Genomic DNA, 20,785 nt, shown 5'->3' on the forward strand with positions numbered 1-20,785 from the left:
TCAGACTCTTCCAACTTTCTCTGACCATTTACCGATCAAACTGGATCTGCAACTTCACCAGCCCGGACCACTCATGAGATCTCCCAGAACTATAACTTCATACGCCACCACAAATTGGGACAATTTTCGCCACTATTTTGATGACGCCGTTGACCGGTTAACACCTACAACAAATATCAATCTTCAAAATCATGAAATTGATTCAGTAATATCAAATTTCAACTTATCTTTCAGCACTATCCATAATAACCATTCACAGCAGACCGAAATTAAAGATGGAAAATTTCCCCTCTCCGAAAGGTCAAAAAAGCTCTTCAGGCTGAAGTATTCATGGCAGAAGGAACTCAAAAAAATATTTCATCGGTCTGGAAACAGGATATCCAGTGAGTATAAAATCCTGTCAAAGCAAATCTAACTCCTAAAAATAATAATTAAAGAATCAGTAGCTATAGAACAAGCTAATAATTTCAGTAATACATTGAGTAAAATAAATCCTGGTCCCTCCGCCTTTAAGAAAATTTACCAAGTCACTGGGAAGAATAAGTTTCCCTTCTGTAACAAGATTAACCATAATGGAAATGATATCACCAATGCAAGTGATATAGCCGAGCACTTCAAAAATTATTATTCTGAAGTATTCCAGGAAACAATCCCACAGCATCCAGTATCGGATCTTGATTCTAGAGTGACATCATGCACTGACCCCATTCCACGCCATTTATACTCCTTTGATGACCAATTCACGGCTATTTCCAAGCCGGATACACACAATTTTACAAATCCTGAAAAGGTTAAAAACATTGTTCAGTACATAAACAATAAAAAATCATCCGGCATGGATGGAATTTCAAATTTCATTCTTAAAAAATTACCTGAATCGGCAATTAATCTGATGGCGTATATTTTTAATAATTGCATAAATAACTGCTACTTTCCTAATGACTGGAAAAAGGCCAAAATATTACCAATTAAGAAAAAAAACAGATAGCAGAACTTTGTCTGATTTCCGACCAATATCCCTATTATCCAACATTGGGACATTTTTTGAAAACGTAATAAAAGGAAAACTTGAAAATAGTTTTCTTGTAGAGCCTATCTCCGATTTCCAATTTGGTTTCAAAAAGGCACACGGCACGCAACACGCTCTTCTTAAGTTCCACAATGATATTGTCGAAAATTTACGGAAAAAAACTTGCATAGTAGCAATATCCTTGGATATTGAGAAGGCTTTTGACTCTGCATGCCATAAAGGCATATTGTACAAACTTGCAGTGTTGGGAACACCACCTCACCTGGTTAAATTAATCGAAAGTTATCTCGCAAATCGCCAATTCTCAGTCTTCATCGAAAATGTATCATCCACAATGGGGTCCATCAATAGTGGGGTACCCCAGGGCAGCATTTTGGCTCCTTATCTTTTCAACATTTTCCTCAACGATTTTCCACATACAACAGCCGACTCTCAGGCTATTCTTTATGCAGACGATTGTTTGATATACGCACACAGTTTGTCGCCTATTGAGGCCTTACAAAAAGCTGAGTCACATCTGCGTCTTATAAATGATTTCTATCAAACATGGGGTATCAAAGTAAATGCTGAAAAATCTCAAGCAATTTGCATCAGGAACTCTTCAGGAAAATGTCATAGGTCAGTAGTACAACAAAGCAAAACACTGGAACTCTTCCTGGAAGGCACTCCAATCCCATTCACGGAGCCCATTAAATATCTTGGGGTAAATTTTAACAACTTATTAAAATTCAACGAGCACGCCCGGAATTCCCTGCAAAAGGCAAAACGTGTTTTAGGGTCATTTTCTTTTATCATGAATAGCAGACACTTACCACAGAAAACTAAGCTACTTTTGTACAAAGTAGCTATCAGACCGCCGCTCACTTACGGATTTCCAATTTGGTTCACTATCTCGCCGATAGTGTTCAAGCAATTGGAAATCTTCGAACGTAAAATACTGCGGAGGTGCATAAATAAACACTACGCCTCACGGAACAAAAAATTTTCAAACAAACACATTTATGACACCTCGGAAGTTAAACCGTTCAATGAATATGCGTTTAACCTCCATCTGTCATTCGTGCAGAAACTCGCCATTCATGAAAATGACCTTTTAAAAGAGATCTACAACTTGGAGGAGCACTCAGTCTGGTCTGGTTCGAATTACCTATCTTCAGTTGCCATAATAAACGAAAACATTTCTGATGTTCCAGACCATCAAAATACGCAACGTTTCTACAAAAAGGTTCCTAGAACGCACAGAGGATAAATACTCCAATTATTTATATACTTTATTTACTGAAATGCTCAATACGAACCTCACCCGGAAAGCAACATAAACTTGCATTAAAAGCTGCGATTTTTACTTCATTAAACACATTTATATCATATATTATATTATACACTAATATAGCTCCATATGATCATTCGCTTATTTTACATCTATATTAACTACACTCTGATACCATACTAAATTAAAGGTTATTATTTACGCTGTTCGTCATTTCTTAACAGTCAAATTGTTATTTCGTTTTTAAGTTGTTTGTTATTTATCGTCACATAGTTGTTTATCGGTAATCTCCATTGCATTACCAGCAGTTGATATAGGCCGAGAGCAAGCCTATTCTCACTTTTGTTTTGCTACGTATTTTCCCTTTACGTCTACCAGTCATCATTGCAAGCAAGTAGCTAATGTGCATGACCATCGTGTATTAGGATAAGACAACAATAGTTCTAAGTATAACAACTACACATTCGCATTCATTCATTGTACCATAAAAAGAAAAGAAGACTCAATAAAAAAAAAAAAACTTGAATTGAAATTGTTGATTTCCCTGGGGCAGAGTCCGGAAACTCATTCTCAAGCCAAGTGTTTGCTTCACCGTATTGACTTGACTGTCAAATTTTGACACGAATCACTTGAAGGTTGGTACTATATAAAAATAATATAAAAAATAATAATAAAAAAAATAATATAAAGAATAATTTACTACTAGCGACGCCATCTATGTGTCAGACCGGGGACTTATCAGCCAACCGTTACAGTCCGTGCACCCTACAATCGGCCAAGTTGATATTTTACAATTTAATGTTCACGACTTTTTATTGTTTTGTGATTTTTACATTTGGCAAGTGATATTCACGATACACTTGCACAAATTTTGTATATCTACGTACACTGGGAGAAATTTTGGATAATATATACACTGAGAGAAACTCTCGTAATATATAAAGTTTTACATTTTTTCGATAATTCGCCACGCGAAAATCATTCTTTGTATTCTCCGATACACTGAAAATATTTTTTGTATTCACGATACACTTGCAAAAATTTTTGGTACACTGGGAAGAATATTGTAATATTTTCCAAATAAAGATTTTACCTATATTTCGCCACGCGGAAACGAGTTTCTTGTATTTACGATACACTTAAAGAAACTTTACGTGTTTTCATACACTTCGAGAAAATTTTCGCCAATATTTACAAAAAGTTAAAATACTTATAAATTACCTTACAGAGCTAATCTTAGCTGGTATTTCCAATACACTGTAAGGAAATTGGTGTATCGACGATACACTGTAAAAAATTGGTTGTACTCCGTACACTGTGAGATATTTTCTGTCTCATTTTTTTGTGTTTTTGTGGTAATTACGTTACCTTATTCACATTTTGGTATTTTCGGTACACTGCGAGAAATATTGTGTGTTGACGATACACATTTCGCATACACTGGAAGAAAAACCTGCATTTTCATTTGTTCGACGACGAATCGAAGTTGCATTTTTGAACCAATTTATACTCTTTTCACGTGTCAATTTTTTCACCCTTCAAGTTTGCTAGTACTTTGTCATAAAGACTACTACACCATTGACTGCCTTCACAAGAGCAACTGACGCAGTAGTCCGATTTGAAACGAAGTTTCACAGTTTGCGAGACGATGATCTCACTGCCTATAGACTAGAATGTCATGGTTCCGAGTCGTTGTGGAAAAGGTTAAGAGCTTATTCGAATATGTTTCCACACAGAGCAACGCCACCGAGGCAGTCGTGGCTGCTGACAACAAATATGATGTGGCTTATAATTGTTATCTGAATGTTATGGAGTCAATCCGACGTAAATTGGATGTATTACGTGCACCATCTAAACATTCTGCTAAATCGCATAGGTTGGAGGACCAAGCATCACTTTTGAGTGTTTCTCATAGGTCCGATGACTCACACAGTTCTTCCATTATCTCTAGGGAAGACAATAGTTCCTCCCACAGTCTCAATCTACCGCCTTGTGATATAGATGTTTTTGACGGAGATTTTCTTAATTGACCGACATTTAGAGATTTCTTCACAGCGGGATAAATTAACAATAGCCGACTTAGCGATATTGAGAAATTGTGTAATTTGCTCAAGAAGACCAGTGGTGAAGCTTGCGAGGTTGTTTCGAAATTTCCGCTCACGCATAGAAGCTTCGCTTTTGCGTGGAAGGCACTAAGGGGTACTTATGATAATACCCGCCAATTGGTGAACCACTAACTCAAGTTATTATTTGATTTACGGGTCTTGGAGTCTGAGACCAGTTCAGCACTGAAGAAACTATACCGTGGTATCTCGACATGCATTTCGACAATGTCCATCTACGATGTGGCCACTGACGATTGGGATCGCATCCTCGTCTTTTTATGTCTTCAAAGATTGCCGAAATGTACTGTTACACTTCGGGAACAGAATATTACGGACAAGTGTGCTTTGTCTCCTTGGTCAGATTTGGACTTCTTTCTCACGGAAAGAATACAGACATTGACATGTCTTCGCGATATCCGCGGTATTGACGCAAGGCCTCCGGCTAACGAAGGAATTCGCTCGCATTTCGCGAATGCGAAAACGACTCGTTCCCCAACAAGTACGCTTCGTTCCTCCCAGCCCTCTCCTGACAGATTATGCGTTCTCTGTCGACGACAGCATCACCTCAGAACGTTTTCTAGGTTTCATAATCTGTCAGTTCTTGAGAGGATGAATATTATTAGGCGCCATCAGTGCTGCATGAATTGTATGTCCAGCAGAGATATTGCAAATAATTGCCTCAGCTGTTGCAAATAGTTGCCCATATGATTGCGGAAAATGTGGTAGAAGACACTACGCTCTTCTGCACAGGGATATATCAAATGATCCCATAACTGCTCCGGTCGTTTCCTCACCGCTTACACGAAATACCGAGGTGGTATCGTTGGATGCCGATCGGCCTCCTACGTCGACTGGCATTGTGTCTAGATGTAGCCTTTGTAGTTCATAGTAGGGATCTATAGTATAAACCAATAATCGATTTTTCGACATTTCGATTATTGACTTTTAATCAAAAATCGATTTTCGATTATTTTTACCAATGAAAATTCGAATATTCGATTTTTCATAATCGATTTTCATAGAAATAATGATTCTAAAAAATATACGATTTTATGAAATCTATTTGTCTTTTTGTGAGTATTATTAACAATAGTTGTTAATAAAAGCAAAAAATTAGTTCCAGTCAAACATGTCAATTTTTAAATTTGTTTAAAAATTAAAACGTTCAACATAAAATGTTTAACATGTGCCAATCATTAATTTTTATTTCCCCAAATAATTACACTATAAATTCAAGGAAATTGAAAACACAAAGGATTCATTTCCACCAATTTGATATTTTATTTAATAAAATCAGAATTTTATTTTTCTAGTTCAAAATTTAAACTAAATTTTTGGTGATCAAAACTAAAAATTAGTTGAAAATCTAAAATCGATTTTGCGATTATTTTTAGCTTAATAATCGATTTCGACTTTTTTAGATTTTCATGCCAAAATTCGAATAATCGATTAATCGATTTTTGATTTATAGATCCCTAGTTCATAGACGTTTTTAAAATCGTACCGGGTATCAAACAAAGCAGTTCAGTTGGTAATTTACACTGGATTTTACTGACAACGGTTCTGCTATATTAATACTGGCAGATCAATAAAAAATCACAACAACAACACAAACAAATATACAAGTGAGATTCATTGGCAATATTTACTGTATAAAACTATAAACAACAAGTATATACGGCCGTAAGTTCGGCCAGGCCGAATCTTATGTACCCTCCACCATGGATTGCGTAGAAACTTTTCGTAGAAGACTGTCATCCAGAATCGAATTACTTGGGTTGTGGTATCTTAAAACTTCTTAACATCGTTTTCTAAATTGTGAGTTAGTTCGTACGTGGTATATAATAGACAAAAAAGTTATGTATAGGTAAGTCTACAAATAATTTTTGTGTGATTGGGGATCGATTTATCTGAGGGCTATATATAACTATAGACCGATATGGACTTAATTAGGCATGGTTGTTAAAGGCCATATACTACCACAATGTACCAAATTTCAACTGACTCGGATGAAATTTGCTCCTCCAAGAGGCTCCAAAACCAAATCTCGGGATCGGTTTATATGGGGGCTATATATGATTATGGACTGATATGGAACACTTTTGGCATGGTACTACCACCACGTACCAAATTTCAAGCAGATCGGATGGGTTTTGCTTCTCCAAAAGGCACCAGAGGTCAAATCTGGGGATCGGTTTATATGGGGGCTATATATAATTATGGACTGATATGAAGCAATTCCTGCATGGTTGTTGGATACCATATACTAATATCACGTATCAAATCTCAACCGAATCGGATGAATTTTGCTCTTCCAAAGGGCTCAGGAGGTCAAATCTGGGGATCGGTTTATATGGGGCTATATATAATTATGGACCGATGTGGACCAATTTTTGCATGGTCATTAGAGACCATATACTAACACCATGTACCAACTTTCAACCGTATCGGATGAAATTTGCTTCTCTTAAAGGCTCCGCAAGCCAAATCGGGGGATCGGTTTATATGGGGGCTATATGTAATTATGGACCGATGTGGACCAATTTTTGCATGACACCATATACTAACACCATGTACCAAATTTCAGCCGGATCGGATGAAATTTGCTGCTCTTAGAGCAATCGCAAGCCAAATTTGGTGGCCCGTTTATATGGGGGTCCATTTGCAAGACTATCCGACCTACATCAATAACAACTCGTTGTGGCAAGTTTCAAGTCGATAGCTTGTTCCTTTCGGAAGTTAGCGTGATTTCAACAGACGGACGGACGGACACGCTCAGATCGACTCAGAAATTCACCACGACCCAGAATATATATACTCTATGGGGTCTTAGACCAATATTTCGATGTGTTACAAATGGAATGACAAAGTTAATATACCCCCATCCTATGGTGGAGGGTCTAAAAACGATAAACAAACTGAGAGACAGAAAACTCAATTCAGCATAACTGAAACAATTGTTCTAGTCACCCAGATAAGGGGCAGAACAACGCTGCTAAGCTCGTGAAATTGATCGCATGATACAATGAAACGGGTGAAATACGTACCAATATATTAATTGGATTATTTTCGAAAAATGGATAAAATTCCATCAGCCGCTACGGCAAGAAATAGCCTAAGCCTTTTCAGAGTTTCAAAACTCAAAGAATTGGAGCAAATCAACATTGATCTCCAAGAGAGAATAAGAGCGTTGGAGAATATTTGCAGCCAACTGCATGAGGAAAATACTGCACTGCGTTCACAATTCGCACAATCTCAAAGAACAGATAATAATAATAGAAGTAGTGAAGAAGCCACTAATGCTAATGTTAGTATGGCTATGTTAACAATGATCTCAACAAGATCCTGGATTGGGCGAATGGGAATGGCCTAGCTCTGAACCCCAATAAATCGAAGGCAATTTTGATTCATAAGAAATCCACAAGTCTGGGCAATGTTAACATATTTCTGGGTAACTGCCAAATAGAACTTGTGAAGAAAGTGAAGAATCTTGGAGTAACTTTTAATGAGAATTTAACTTGGTCTGATCATATTAATGCTAACTGTGGTAAAATATACGGTATGTTGCGTAATCTTTGGTATACTCAAGCGTTTACACCTTTTCGTATAAGACTGCTGTTGGCCAAATCCTATGTCCTCCCTACTTTGTTGTATCGTTTTGAAATTTTCTCTGGATGTAACACGACCGACTTAAAAAGACTAACAACCACGTTCAACAATATTGCCCGCTATGTCTTCGGATTGAAACGTTACGATAGTGTGACACTTTTTGCGAACAAAATTTTTGGTATCCCGTTTGACAAATACGTTCAACTCAGAACTCTGTCATTCCTCCAAAAAATTATACACACAAAGGAACCATCATACCTCTACGAACGATTAACATTCGCTAGATCCAACCGTGGTAACAATTTGATACAGACTCGACATAGAAGTCAGTTATCTGAGCGGCAGTTTTATATATATGCGACTAGTCTCTGGAATCAGTTACCCAATCAACTATTGTCGCTAAGGAACTTCAAAAGCTGCGTAATCAAAAGCAAAAACTCCATAAACGTGTTCACAATGCTGAAAATCGGCTCCAAAACAATAATGGACCACAAAGAAATGAACAAGCTCCTTGCAAAATACATTAAAAACAATTCAATTCAGAACTACTAATTTGTACTCTGACACAGTCAAAAACAAAAACGCTCAACAGATAAACGCACAAAAAGTTACCAACGAAACTATCCTTTCAAAAATCCTATCCAAATTGGAGTCAATTGAATCATTTAACAAGTGCTTAGACAACCGCTTAAGCTTGTTAGAGGAGAATTTTTTCGATACACTTTAAAAGATGCAGACATTAATAAAAATTATGCAGTGGGAGTGGAATTATGCAAATGGTATCCGAAAACACATAGATGAACTTCGGTACATTTTATGTGAAAAAATATTGATATATGTCTCATAATCGAGACGCATTTTGTTAAAGATTCATTCCTGAAAATTAAAGACTACGATTTATTTCATGCTCCCCATCTAAGTAACACCACAAGAGGAGGAAGTGCTGTCATTATTAAAACCTCAATTAAACATTGGCTTGAAAATACTATATCGGTAGAGGAATTTCAAGTTACAACTGTAACAATTGACATAAACAAAACGCTGGTATCAGTTTCATCTGTTTACAGTCCACCACGACAAAATATATAACTTGATCAGTACAAAGACATGTTAAATTCACATAAATATATTTTTATTATGGGAGGGGATTTCAATGCTAAGAACACACAATGGGGTTCTAGATTGACCACACCAAAGGGCAGAGAGTTACATCGTGCAATTATGAATACAGGATGTACAGTAATATCTACCGGTAAGCCAACATACTGGCCAACAGACGTGTCTAAAACTCCTGATCTGATTGACTTTTTTATTACTAGAAAAATACCGGAAAACAAACTGATAATTGAAGATGGACATGAATTCAGTTCTGACCATTCTGCTATATATCTTCATTATCTAAGTGAAGCAACTAATAAACAAACTAATTTCAACCTAACAAACAACAGAACCGACTGGGATTACTTTCGTCACATAATTACCACGTCTATTAAACATTCGCCAATGTACAATCCAAATGATATTGAGGAAGAAGTCGATGCTTTTACAAAGTTGATACAACAAGCGGCCTGGGAGAGTACACCAGAACCAAGTATTCAAACAAATACGCCTCAGTAAAGTATAAAAGAAGGATTAGGAAAAAATGGCAACAAACTCGATCACCAGAGGATAAAAAAATGTTAAACAATGCTTCAAAAAACTTAGCAGATTAATAAAACAATATAATAACCATACATTCCACAAGTATGTGTCCAATCTAAGTTCCAACAAAAACTCCGACTATTCTCTCTGGAAGGCAGCAAAATTAAAAAATAAACCAATTGCGCAGAACGTCGCAATACTTAAAGGTAATGGTCAATGAGCCAAAAGCAGTATCGAAAAGGCGAACGAATTTGCGAATAATCTTCAGATACCTATTCAAATTCTTATGTAACAAGAAATACAGAACCAAATGTTCAACATCAAATAAATAACTATGCCATTAGCGAGCAGCCGCTTTACAAAGTAACTATTAAAGAAGTTTATGATGGCAGTGAATCAAATCAAGGTCAAAAAATCTGGTGGTTTCGATAAAGTAAAGGGAGATATCCTTTTGCGGATGACTGGAATCATTTATTGTCTCGAAAAATATAATACCGGATCATCAATTTGGATCCGACTATGGAACAAGTACATCGAGTCACCTATAATATTGAAAAAGCCTTCGAGAAAAAACAAGTTTGCTCCGCTGTATTCTTGGACATTTCCAAAGCTTTTGATGGAGTATGGCATGATAGTCTCCTTCTAAAGCTCAGCAGATTACTTCCAAAGAATTATTGTTGGATTCTTAGGTCGTACCTGAGCAATCAATTTTATGGAGTATGTCATGATAATGAATTTACAAATCTATATCCAATATCTGTAGGAGTTCCGCAGAGCAGTATACTTGGACCTTCACGATACGCCTGTTAACAAAAATTGTTTCATTGGAACATTTGCAGATGACATAGTTTTAATGTCAACTGGAAAAAATACAGAGGTATCTGTACATAGCCTCCAGGTATCTTTAAACAAGGTTCACCAATGGACAAAAAACTGGGGTCTAAAGCTCAACAGTAACAAATCTGTTCATGTTGACTTTGCGAAAATTGCCTGAAGATACAAACCCCTAAATATAGGCAATGAAGAAGTGCCTTTTTCAAACTCAGCAATATCTTGGTTTTACACTGGATTCTAAATTAAATTGGAAAATTCATATTGATAAAAAGTGCGAAGAACTAAATATTAAATACCGCAAACTAAGGTGGTTAATCGGAAAAAATTCAGTCCTGTCCACAGACAGTAAGCTCCTAATATATAAGCAAGCATTAGGTTAGGTTAGGAGGCAGCCCGATGTATCAGTCTCACTTAGACTATTCAGTCCATTGTGATACCACATTGGTGAACTTCTCTCTTATCACTGAGTGCTGCCCGATTCCATGTTAAGCTCAATGACAAGGGACCTCCTTTTTATAGCCGAGTCCGAACGGCGTTCCACATTGCAGTGAAACCGGCGCTACGAATATGGGCCCCATGAAAATGAGCCCCACTGTGTCTAATGAAAATGAGCCCCAATAATTACGTGAGATACAACAACACGAAATTTGGTTCATTTTTGGGGTCGTATTTCATTTATTTTTTGGGGTTCTATTTCATAATGAAAATGCACCCTAAAATGTCCTAATGAAAATGCGCCCTAAAATTTATTTGGGGCCTGTTTTCATTTAATGTGGGGCCAATTTTCAATTCTTAAGCTTATCAGATGCCTAGTTTTTAATTTTAAAGATTAAACTTAAAGCAAATCTGGTTTTATCGTTTTATTACATTAAATAGAAAAATAATGATCAAAATTAAAAACAAAAAAATTAATTCATTAATGAAATAAATCGCTTTCAGCGTTAACAATTAGTACAGTATTTGTTAGTTTAAACAAACACTTGCATTACATCCTGGACTACATGACGGCAACAAGGACATTTATAATCTTCTTCATGCCTTTCTATTGCATTCGCCTGCAGCTTTAAGTTACATTCATGGCATACACTTAAATGTTTGCAAGGTAAAAAAACTATATTGGGACTATTGCCCCGACAAACAACGCAGCTTCTGTTGCTTTCGTTTGACACTATCTGCTCTTCATCAGCAATTTCATCCTCACTGTGGTCTGTTTCTGAATCTGTATTTACCACGTTCGTATTTTCGTAAGGAGTTGTTTCACGTAAGGAATCACTTATACTTTTGTCAAAGACAATTCTTTCAATAAATTTCATAGCCGTAATTTTGGCATTGTCAAGGAGATGTGTACAATCTGTAATAATTGCTTCTTTACTACTACGTTTCTTTTTCTTCTTCACCGGTACTCCAATATCGCACAACATTTGAAAAGAGCGGCTCTTAAAATATTCCTCTTTTCGAATGGCTTCGACGAATTTAAAAAAGTTCCCATTTTTTTCTATAAGCTTCCCCATTACTCCATTATATGCCTCAACCGCAGACGTCGTACGTATATCCTTTTTATATACGCTTATGTTATGATGTCCAACCTAAATGATAATATAAAACTATGATTATTAAAAGAAAAATGATTATAAATAGTGAATTATTTACCTTTTTTAACCAATGTCTTTCAAAATAAGCCAAAAAAGAACTGAATTTTTGCTCTCCGTCCATTAATAAAATTTTTAACTTTATATCATTGAATGTGCCAACTATTAAAGTCGGGGGGAGCAAAGGAAGAGCCATTATCTTTTTATATTCATCCATAGCTGCTTTTGAATTTTTCAAGTATTGAAACAATGGACGATTTTTTGACACATACCTGCGAACTGCTTGGCAAAAATGGAACCTAAATAGAAATTCAAGTTCAATTAATAAATTCTTGCCTAAAATTTGTGAAATATCAACAAAACATAATTCAAAAAGAAACAATCTTGTATACTGGACTTTTGTTAGTCGCGCGATTTTTTGGAAAAATATATTTTGCTTTCATTTCCTCCCACTAACAAAAGTCCAGTATATAATTGGGCAAAAAAGGTCTAACAAGGATTGTAATATTAATTTACAAATAATAAATTCTTGCCTAAAATTTGTAAAATATCAACAAAACATAATTCAAAAAGAAACAATCTTGTATACTGGACTTTTGTTAGTGAGAGGAAATGAAAGCAAAATATATTTTTCCAAAAAATCGCGCGATTTTTTGGAAAAATATATTTTGCTTTCATTTCCTCCCACTAACAAAAGTCCAGTATATAATTGGGCAAAAAAGGTCTAACAAGGATTGTAATATTAATTTTCAAATTTTTGTAGAACTATGTTCGCGCGATTTTTTTAAATAGTCTATTGTTTTAACATTGTTTTCTGCCAATAAAAATCTTTTAAATGTCGACCACATAGTTCTACAAAAATTTGAAAATTATTTCTGGAAATTGAAAGTGTCAGCTTTTATTTAATTATATATTTTAATCACTCACCAGCATCCGACTAGGCTTACACTGGGAAATTGGTTTGTCAGTGCACGTCTAATTGCACATTCATAGTCAGTTACGAATATATTCGGTTCCATTTGAAATATGTTTTCATTTATATATTTCAATAAACAAGCATATGCAATATATGACTTTTTATCCATTAGTATAAAAAAGACTGGAAATATCTAAAAATAGGTATATTAATATATATTATAAATAATAACTAAAATTATATACTTCATCGAAATATTGTATATATATAACCAAGTGCTGTCGAAAACATCCACGGGGTACACAACTAAATGTACCATCCATTAAATATGTTCTATTTGCCGGAACAATGTTTTCTTTAATTAATTTTATTGTTTTAATTGATGAAAATATACAGTACGATATATCGTTTTCTGTGATACACGCTGTAAAGAAGTGCTCCGGTTTAGATTCTTCTTTGGTTATACCAAAATGTTGCCAAATTTTCTCTAATTGAAATGCCTCCAGCACTTTTAATGGAGTTGAAGGAGACGGTGTATAGTTTTTGCTGACAATATACTGCAATCCGCGCTGAATTTTTGGAAAACTTATATTTTGTGATTCATGCTGAAATCTTATAGCATACACACCCTCAAAAAAAATCGCTTCTCTAACATATGTTCCAAACATATTTTGCAGGAAGCACATATATTACTGGATACCGCCGAAACATTAATATGTTTGTTTTATGTGAGCATATTATATGTTTGGAAGCATTTTGAGTCCAAAAATAGTATATGCTTGGAAGAATTCCCCAAAGAAGATTGTGTTCATTCCCTCACATATTTTTAACTTCCACGAAATTGTTGAGTTCTTCGCATCTTTTTCTGTAATACAAATACGCTGTTTTTATACCCTCCATCATAGGATGGGGGTATATTAACTTTGTCATTCCGTTTGTAACACATCGAAATATTGCTCTAAGACCCCATAAAGTATATATATTCTGGGTCGTGGTGAAATTCTGAGTCGATCTAAGCATGTCCGTCCGTCCGTCCGTCTGTTGAAATCACGCTAACTTCCGAACGAAACAAGCTATCGACTTGAAACTTGGCACAAATAGTTGTTATCGATGTAGGTCGGATGGTATTGAAAATGGGCCATATCGGTCCACTTTTACGTATAGCCCCCATATAAAGGGACCCTCAGATTTGGCTTGTGGAGCCTCTAACAGAAGCATATTTCATCCGATCCGGCTGAAATTTGGTACATGGTGTTGGTATATGGTCTCTAACAACCATGCTAAAATTGGTCCACATCGGTCCATAATTATATATAGCCCCCATATAAACCGATCCCCAGATTTGGCTTGCGGAGCCTCAAAGAGAAGAAAATTTCATCCGATCCGGCTGAAATTTGGTACATGATGTTGGTATATGGTCTCTAACAACCATGCAAAAATTGGTCCATATCGGTCCTTAATTATATATAGCCCCCATATAAACCGATCCCCAGATTTGGCTTGTGGAGCCTCTAAGAGAAGCATAGTTCATCCGATCCGGCTGAAATTTGGTACATGGTGTTGGTATATGGTCTCTAACAATTATGCAAAAATTGGTCCACATCGGTCCATAATTATATATAGCCCCCATATAAACCGATCCCCAGATTTGGCTTGCGGAGCCTCAAAGAGAAGCAAATTTCATCCGATCCGGCTGAAATTCGGTACATGATGTTGGTATATGGTCTCTAACAACCATGCAAAAATTGGTCCACATCGGTCCATAATTATATATAGACCCATATAAACCGATCTCCAGATTTGGCTTGCGAAGCCCCAAAGAGAAGCAAATTTCACCCAATCCGGTTGTAATTTGGAACATGGTGTTAATATATGATCTTTAACAAGCGTGCCAGAATTGGTCCATATCGGTCCATAATTATATATAGCCCCCATATAAAACGTTCTCCAGATTTGACCTCCGGAGCCTCTTGGAGGAGCAAAATTCATCCGATCCGGTTCAAATTGGGAACGTGGTGTTAGTATATGGTCGCTAACAACCATACCAAAATTGGTCCAATCACACAAAAATTGGTCCATATCGGTTCATAATCATGGTTGCCACTAGAGCCAAAAATAGTCTATCAAAATTTTATTTCTATAAAAAATTTTGTCAAAATTTTATTTCTATAGAAAATTTTGTCAAAATTTTATTTCTATAGAAAATTTTGTCAAAATTTTATTTCTATAGAAAATTTTGTCAAAATTTTATTTCTAGAGAAAATTTTGTTAAAATTTTATTCGGTTCATAATAAAATTTTCATCATTGTCAAAATTTTATTTCTATAGAAAATGTTGTTCAAATTTTATTCGGTTCATAATCATGGTTGCCACTCGAGCCAAAAATAATCTACCAAGATTTTATTTTTATAGAAAATTTTGTCAAAAGTTTATTTCTATAGAAAATTTTGTGAAAATTTTATTTCTATAGAAAATTTTGTTAAAATGTTATCTCTTTACTTTGTTAAACTGAATTATATACGTATTGGATCGATCTTTTTGATTTAATATATACCACGTATGGACTTACATACAATTTAGAAGATGGTGTTAGGAGGTTTTAAGATACCTTGCCATCGGCAAGCGTTACCGCAACTTAAGTAATTCGCTTGTGGATGGCAGCGTTTAGAAGAATTTTCTACGCAATCCATGATGGAGGGTACATAAGCTTCGGCCTGGCCGAACTTACGGCCGTTTATACTTGTTTTTTTTTTTCAAATGTCTGTTTTCTTGGTTCCGAATGTCTATTCTCTTTATTCCGAATACTCAATCTACTATTCAAATTAAATAATATTTAGACTTAAGCATACCAAATTTTTGGCCATATTATAAAACAGTTTTCCGAAACAACATACAAGCGGTTTCACAGAAATTGCTCTCATTTCATTCTCTCGCTGTGTTATGTTGATATCTTTTTATTCAACCCTCCCGGTTTCCATCTCTATTTCTTTCTCTATACTAACTCTCTCTCTCTCTCTCTGTCGCTCTCTGAATAAAGTATCACAACATATATATGTTTACTCGAAATTTTTAAATTTATATATGTTTACATTCACGCATATTATTTTTATGAAACATTCATGCTCCAAACATAATATATTCGAACATATTAACATATGTGTCCCAAACATTTTGTGTTAGTTTAGGAACATTACATGTTTGCACTTAAATATATTGTGTTTAAAAATTGTGCCCGAACACACATTTTGTTTATATCGGAACATATGAAAAACATATTTTTCTAACAGTGCACAATATGATATAAAATCTTATTTATTTATTTATTTATATACATACCTCTCACAGTTTTTTCAAAAGCTTGTTTTATCGAACTCACAGCATTTCCAGTACCGCAAAGGGTGCTAGCAACTTCGATACAATCACTTTTAATTTTGTTTAAGACACTAATTTCTTTAAATTCATTTTCCTGATGGTCATGACAATGATCCACATAATTTTTCGCTAAGACACATTTCCCATCTGGCATTAAATTAACCCTTGCTTTACAGGATTTCACCCAACATTCATATTTATCAACTTCTTTATACGACGATTTTTTTTATATATCATTTTCTGATCATACACATACAATAATTTATTATTAATTTTTCGTCCAGTAAAAATAACACACTCCATATTCAACTAGGCACGCTTTTTCTTTGACACTCAAATTAATAAAGGGTGATTTGTTAAGAGCTTGATAACTTTAAAAAAAAAAAAACGCATAAAATTTGCAAAATCTCATCGGTTCTTTATTTGAAACGTTAGATTGGTCCATGACATTTACTTTTTGAAGATAATTTCATTTAAATGTTGACCGCGGCTGCGTCTTAGGTGGTCCATTCGGAAAGTCCAATTTTGGGCAACTTTTTCGAGCATTTCGGCCGGAATAGCCCGAATTTCTTCGGAAATGTTGTCTTCCAAAGCTGGAATAGTTGCTGGCTTATTTCTGTAGACTTTAGACTTGACGTAGCCCCACAAAAAATAGTCTAAAGGCGTCAAATCGCATGATCTTGGTGGCCAACTTACCGGTCCATTTCTTGAGATGAATTGTTCTCCGAAGTTTTCCCTCAAAATGGCCATAGAATCGCGAGCTGTGTGGCATGTAGCGCCATCTTGTTGAAACCACATGTCAACCAAGTTCAGTTCTTCCATTTTTGGCAACAAAAAGTTTGTTAGCATCGAACGATAGCGATCGCCATTCACCGTAACGTTGCGTCCAACAGCATCTTTGAAAAAATACGGTCCAATGATTCCACCAGCGTACAAACCACACCAAACAGTGCATTTTTCGGGATGCATGGGCAGTTCTTGAACGGCTTCTGGTTGCTCTTCACTCCAAATGCGGCAATTTTGCTTATTTACGTAGCCATTCAACCAGAAATGAGCCTCATCGCTGAACAAAATTTGTCGATAAAAAAGCGGATTTTCTGCCACTGATTTTGGTAATAAAATTCAATGATTTGCAAGCGTTGCTCGTTAGTAAGTCTATTCATGATGAAATGTCAAAGCATACTGAGCATCTTTCTCTTTGACACCATGTCTGAAATCCCACGTGATCTGTCAAATACTAATGCATGAAAATCCTAACCTCAAAAGAATCACCCTTTACTGATCGCGTGTAACTAATGCAGATGGACGCGACAGTACCTATAACGGTAAACAAGTAGCTATGGGTAAAAAATTAACATAGCAACTAGTCTTAGAATAATTTTATGTGGCGACATTCTTCATTAGGGCTCTCCCCGAATGAAGTACAGTCGAATAATAAGATTGGGTTTTAGTGCATTGATGTAAACTATAATTTTTAAATAAGCATTAAAAAGTTGTATTTTAAAATACTCTTAGATGTACAAAATCTTTAGTAATTATTTTGATGGATGTTTTTTAAGTTTGGGGCACTCTTTCGTAATTTTGGGGCCCATCTTCCTACACTCAAAAATACTTAATGAAAATGGGCCCCAACGTTTTTTTTTTGGGGTCCATCTTCGTTTCTATCATTCATAAAAATGGGGCCCATGTTCATGGGGCTTGTATTCATAATGAAAGACGACGGGGTTCTGCTTCATTTACTGTTTGGGGCTTATTTTCCTGGGGCCCATATTCGTAGCGCCAGTGAAACCACTTAGAGAAGCTTTGAAACCCTCAGAAATGAGGTGGGATAATCCACCGCTGAACAACTTTTTGGTGTTCGGTCGAAGCAGGGAATCGAACCCACGACCTTGTGTATGCAAGGCGAGCATCCTAACCATTGCACCACGGTGGCAAGCATTAAAACCAATGTGGTTATATGGCATTCAACTATGGGGATGTGCGGCAAACAGTTCTATCGAGCAAATACAAAGGTTTCAAAACAAAGTGATAAGATGCAGTAAACGCTCCATGGTATGTCCGAAATAGTGACCTCCACCGAGACTTAAAAATGACAACGATCAAAGAGGAAATCTCTAGAAATGCAGAAAAACATTTTATCCGCCTACATTACCATACAAATCGCTAAGCCTATTATTTACTTCAAAATTGGTCCATATCGGTCCTTAATTATATATAGCCCCCATATAAACCGATCCCCAGATTTGGCTTGTGGAGCCTCTAAGAGAAGCATAGTTCATCCGATCCGGCTGAAATTTGGTACATGGTGTTGGTATATGGTCTCTAACAATTATGCAAAAATTGGTCCACATCGGTCCATAATTATATATAGCCCCCATATAAACCGATCCCCAGATTTGGCTTGCGGAGCCTCAAAGAGAAGCAAATTTCATCCGATCCGGCTGAAATTCGGTACATGATGTTGGTATATGGTCTCTAACAACCATGCAAAAATTGGTCCACATCGGTCCATAATTATATATAGACCCATATAAACCGATCTCCAGATTTGGCTTGCGAAGCCCCAAAGAGAAGCAAATTTCACCCAATCCGGTTGTAATTTGGAACATGGTGTTAATATATGATCTTTAACAAGCGTGCCAGAATTGGTCCATATCGGTCCATAATTATATATAGCCCCCATATAAAACGTTCTCCAGATTTGACCTCCGGAGCCTCTTGGAGGAGCAAAATTCATCCGATCCGGTTCAAATTGGGAACGTGGTGTTAGTATATGGTCGCTAACAACCATACCAAAATTGGTCCAATCACACAAAAATTGGTCCATATCGGTTCATAATCATGGTTGCCACTAGAGCCAAAAATAGTCTATCAAAATTTTATTTCTATAAAAAATTTTGTCAAAATTTTATTTCTATAGAAAATTTTGTCAAAATTTTATTTCTATAGAAAATTTTGTCAAAATTTTATTTCTATAGAAAATTTTGTCAAAATTTTATTTCTAGAGAAAATTTTGTTAAAATTTTATTCGGTTCATAATAAAATTTTCATCATTGTCAAAATTTTATTTCTATAGAAAATGTTGTTCAAATTTTATTCGGTTCATAATCATGGTTGCCACTCGAGCCAAAAATAATCTACCAAGATTTTATTTTTATAGAAAATTTTGTCAAAAGTTTATTTCTATAGAAAATTTTGTGAAAATTTTATTTCTATAGAAAATTTTGTTAAAATGTTATCTCTTTACTTTGTTAAACTGAATTATATACGTATTGGATCGATCTTTTTGATTTAATATATACCACGTATGGACTTACATACAATTTAGAAGATGGTGTTAGGAGGTTTTAAGATACCTTGCCATCGGCAAGCGTTACCGCAACTTAAGTAATTCGCTTGTGGATGGCAGCGTTTAGAAGAATTTTCTACGCAATCCATGATGGAGGGTACATAAGCTTCGGCCTGGCCGAACTTACGGCCGTTTATACTTGTTTTTTTTTTTCAAATGTCTGTTTTCTTGGTTCCGAATGTCTATTCTCTTTATTCCGAATACTCAATCTACTATTCAAATTAAATAATATTTAGACTTAAGCATACCAAATTTTTGGCCATATTATAAAACAGTTTTCCGAAACAACATACAAGCGGTTTCACAGAAATTGCTCTCATTTCATTCTCTCGCTGTGTTATGTTGATATCTTTTTATTCAACCCTCCCGGTTTCCATCTCTATTTCTTTCTCTATACTAACTCTCTCTCTCTCTCTCTGTCGCTCTCTGAATAAAGTATCACAACATATATATGTTTACTCGAAATTTTTAAATTTATATATGTTTACATTCACGCATATTATTTTTATGAAACATTCATGCTCCAAACATAATATATTCGAACATATTAACATATGTGTCCCAAACATTTTGTGTTAGTTTAGGAACATTACATGTTTGCACTTAAATATATTGTGTTTAAAAATTGTGCCCGAACACACATTTTGTTTATATCGGAACATATGAAAAACATATTTTTCTAACAGTGCACAATATGATATAAAATCTTATTTATTTATTTATTTATATACATACCTCTCACAGTTTTTTCAAAAGCTTGTTTTATCGAACTCACAGCATTTCCAGTACCGCAAAGGGTGCTAGCAACTTCGATACAATCACTTTTAATTTTGTTTAAGACACTAATTTCTTTAAATTCATTTTCCTGATGGTCATGACAATGATCCACATAATTTTTCGCTAAGACACATTTCCCATCTGGCATTAAATTAACCCTTGCTTTACAGGATTTCACCCAACATTCATATTTATCAACTTCTTTATACGACGATTTTTTTTATATATCATTTTCTGATCATACACATACAATAATTTATTATTAATTTTTCGTCCAGTAAAAATAACACACT

The 20,785-nt window shown here is 35.3% G+C and overlaps 2 protein-coding genes across 2 annotated transcripts in view; one reads left to right on the plus strand and one right to left on the minus strand.

Annotated features, from left to right (window-relative positions):
* Positions 1-20,785, plus strand: part of LOC142225850 (facilitated trehalose transporter Tret1-like) — a 331,321-nt gene that overhangs the window by 215,715 nt on the left and 94,821 nt on the right. The window lies entirely within an intron of this gene.
* LOC142227589 (uncharacterized) lies at positions 11,458-20,640 on the minus strand. The gene is made up of 4 exons (XM_075298084.1): positions 20,451-20,640; positions 16,331-16,573; positions 12,140-12,414; positions 11,458-12,075 (listed from the first exon to the last, which is right to left on the minus strand). The coding sequence occupies exons 1-4, from the start codon at positions 20,638-20,640 to the stop codon at positions 11,458-11,460; spliced, it is 1,326 nt and encodes a 441-aa protein (XP_075154199.1).

This window comes from Haematobia irritans, chromosome 2, assembly GCF_050003625.1.
Source record: "Haematobia irritans isolate KBUSLIRL chromosome 2, ASM5000362v1, whole genome shotgun sequence".
NCBI classification, from domain to species: Eukaryota; Metazoa; Arthropoda; class Insecta; order Diptera; family Muscidae; genus Haematobia; species Haematobia irritans.

Excerpts from the sequence above, each read along its gene's own strand:
- LOC142227589 (XM_075298084.1), bottom strand. The coding sequence starts at position 20,640 with ATGCCAGATGGGAAATGTGTCTTAGCGAAAAATTATGTGGATCATTGT. Across the intron at positions 16,574-20,450 it reads TTTTGAAAAAACTGTGAGAG|AAGTTGATAAATATGAATGT; the intron begins GTATGTATATAA and ends CGTCGTATAAAG. Across the intron at positions 12,415-16,330 it reads TTTTGAAAAAACTGTGAGAG|GCAAGAATTTATTAATTGAA; the intron begins GTATGTATATAA and ends CACAAATTTTAG.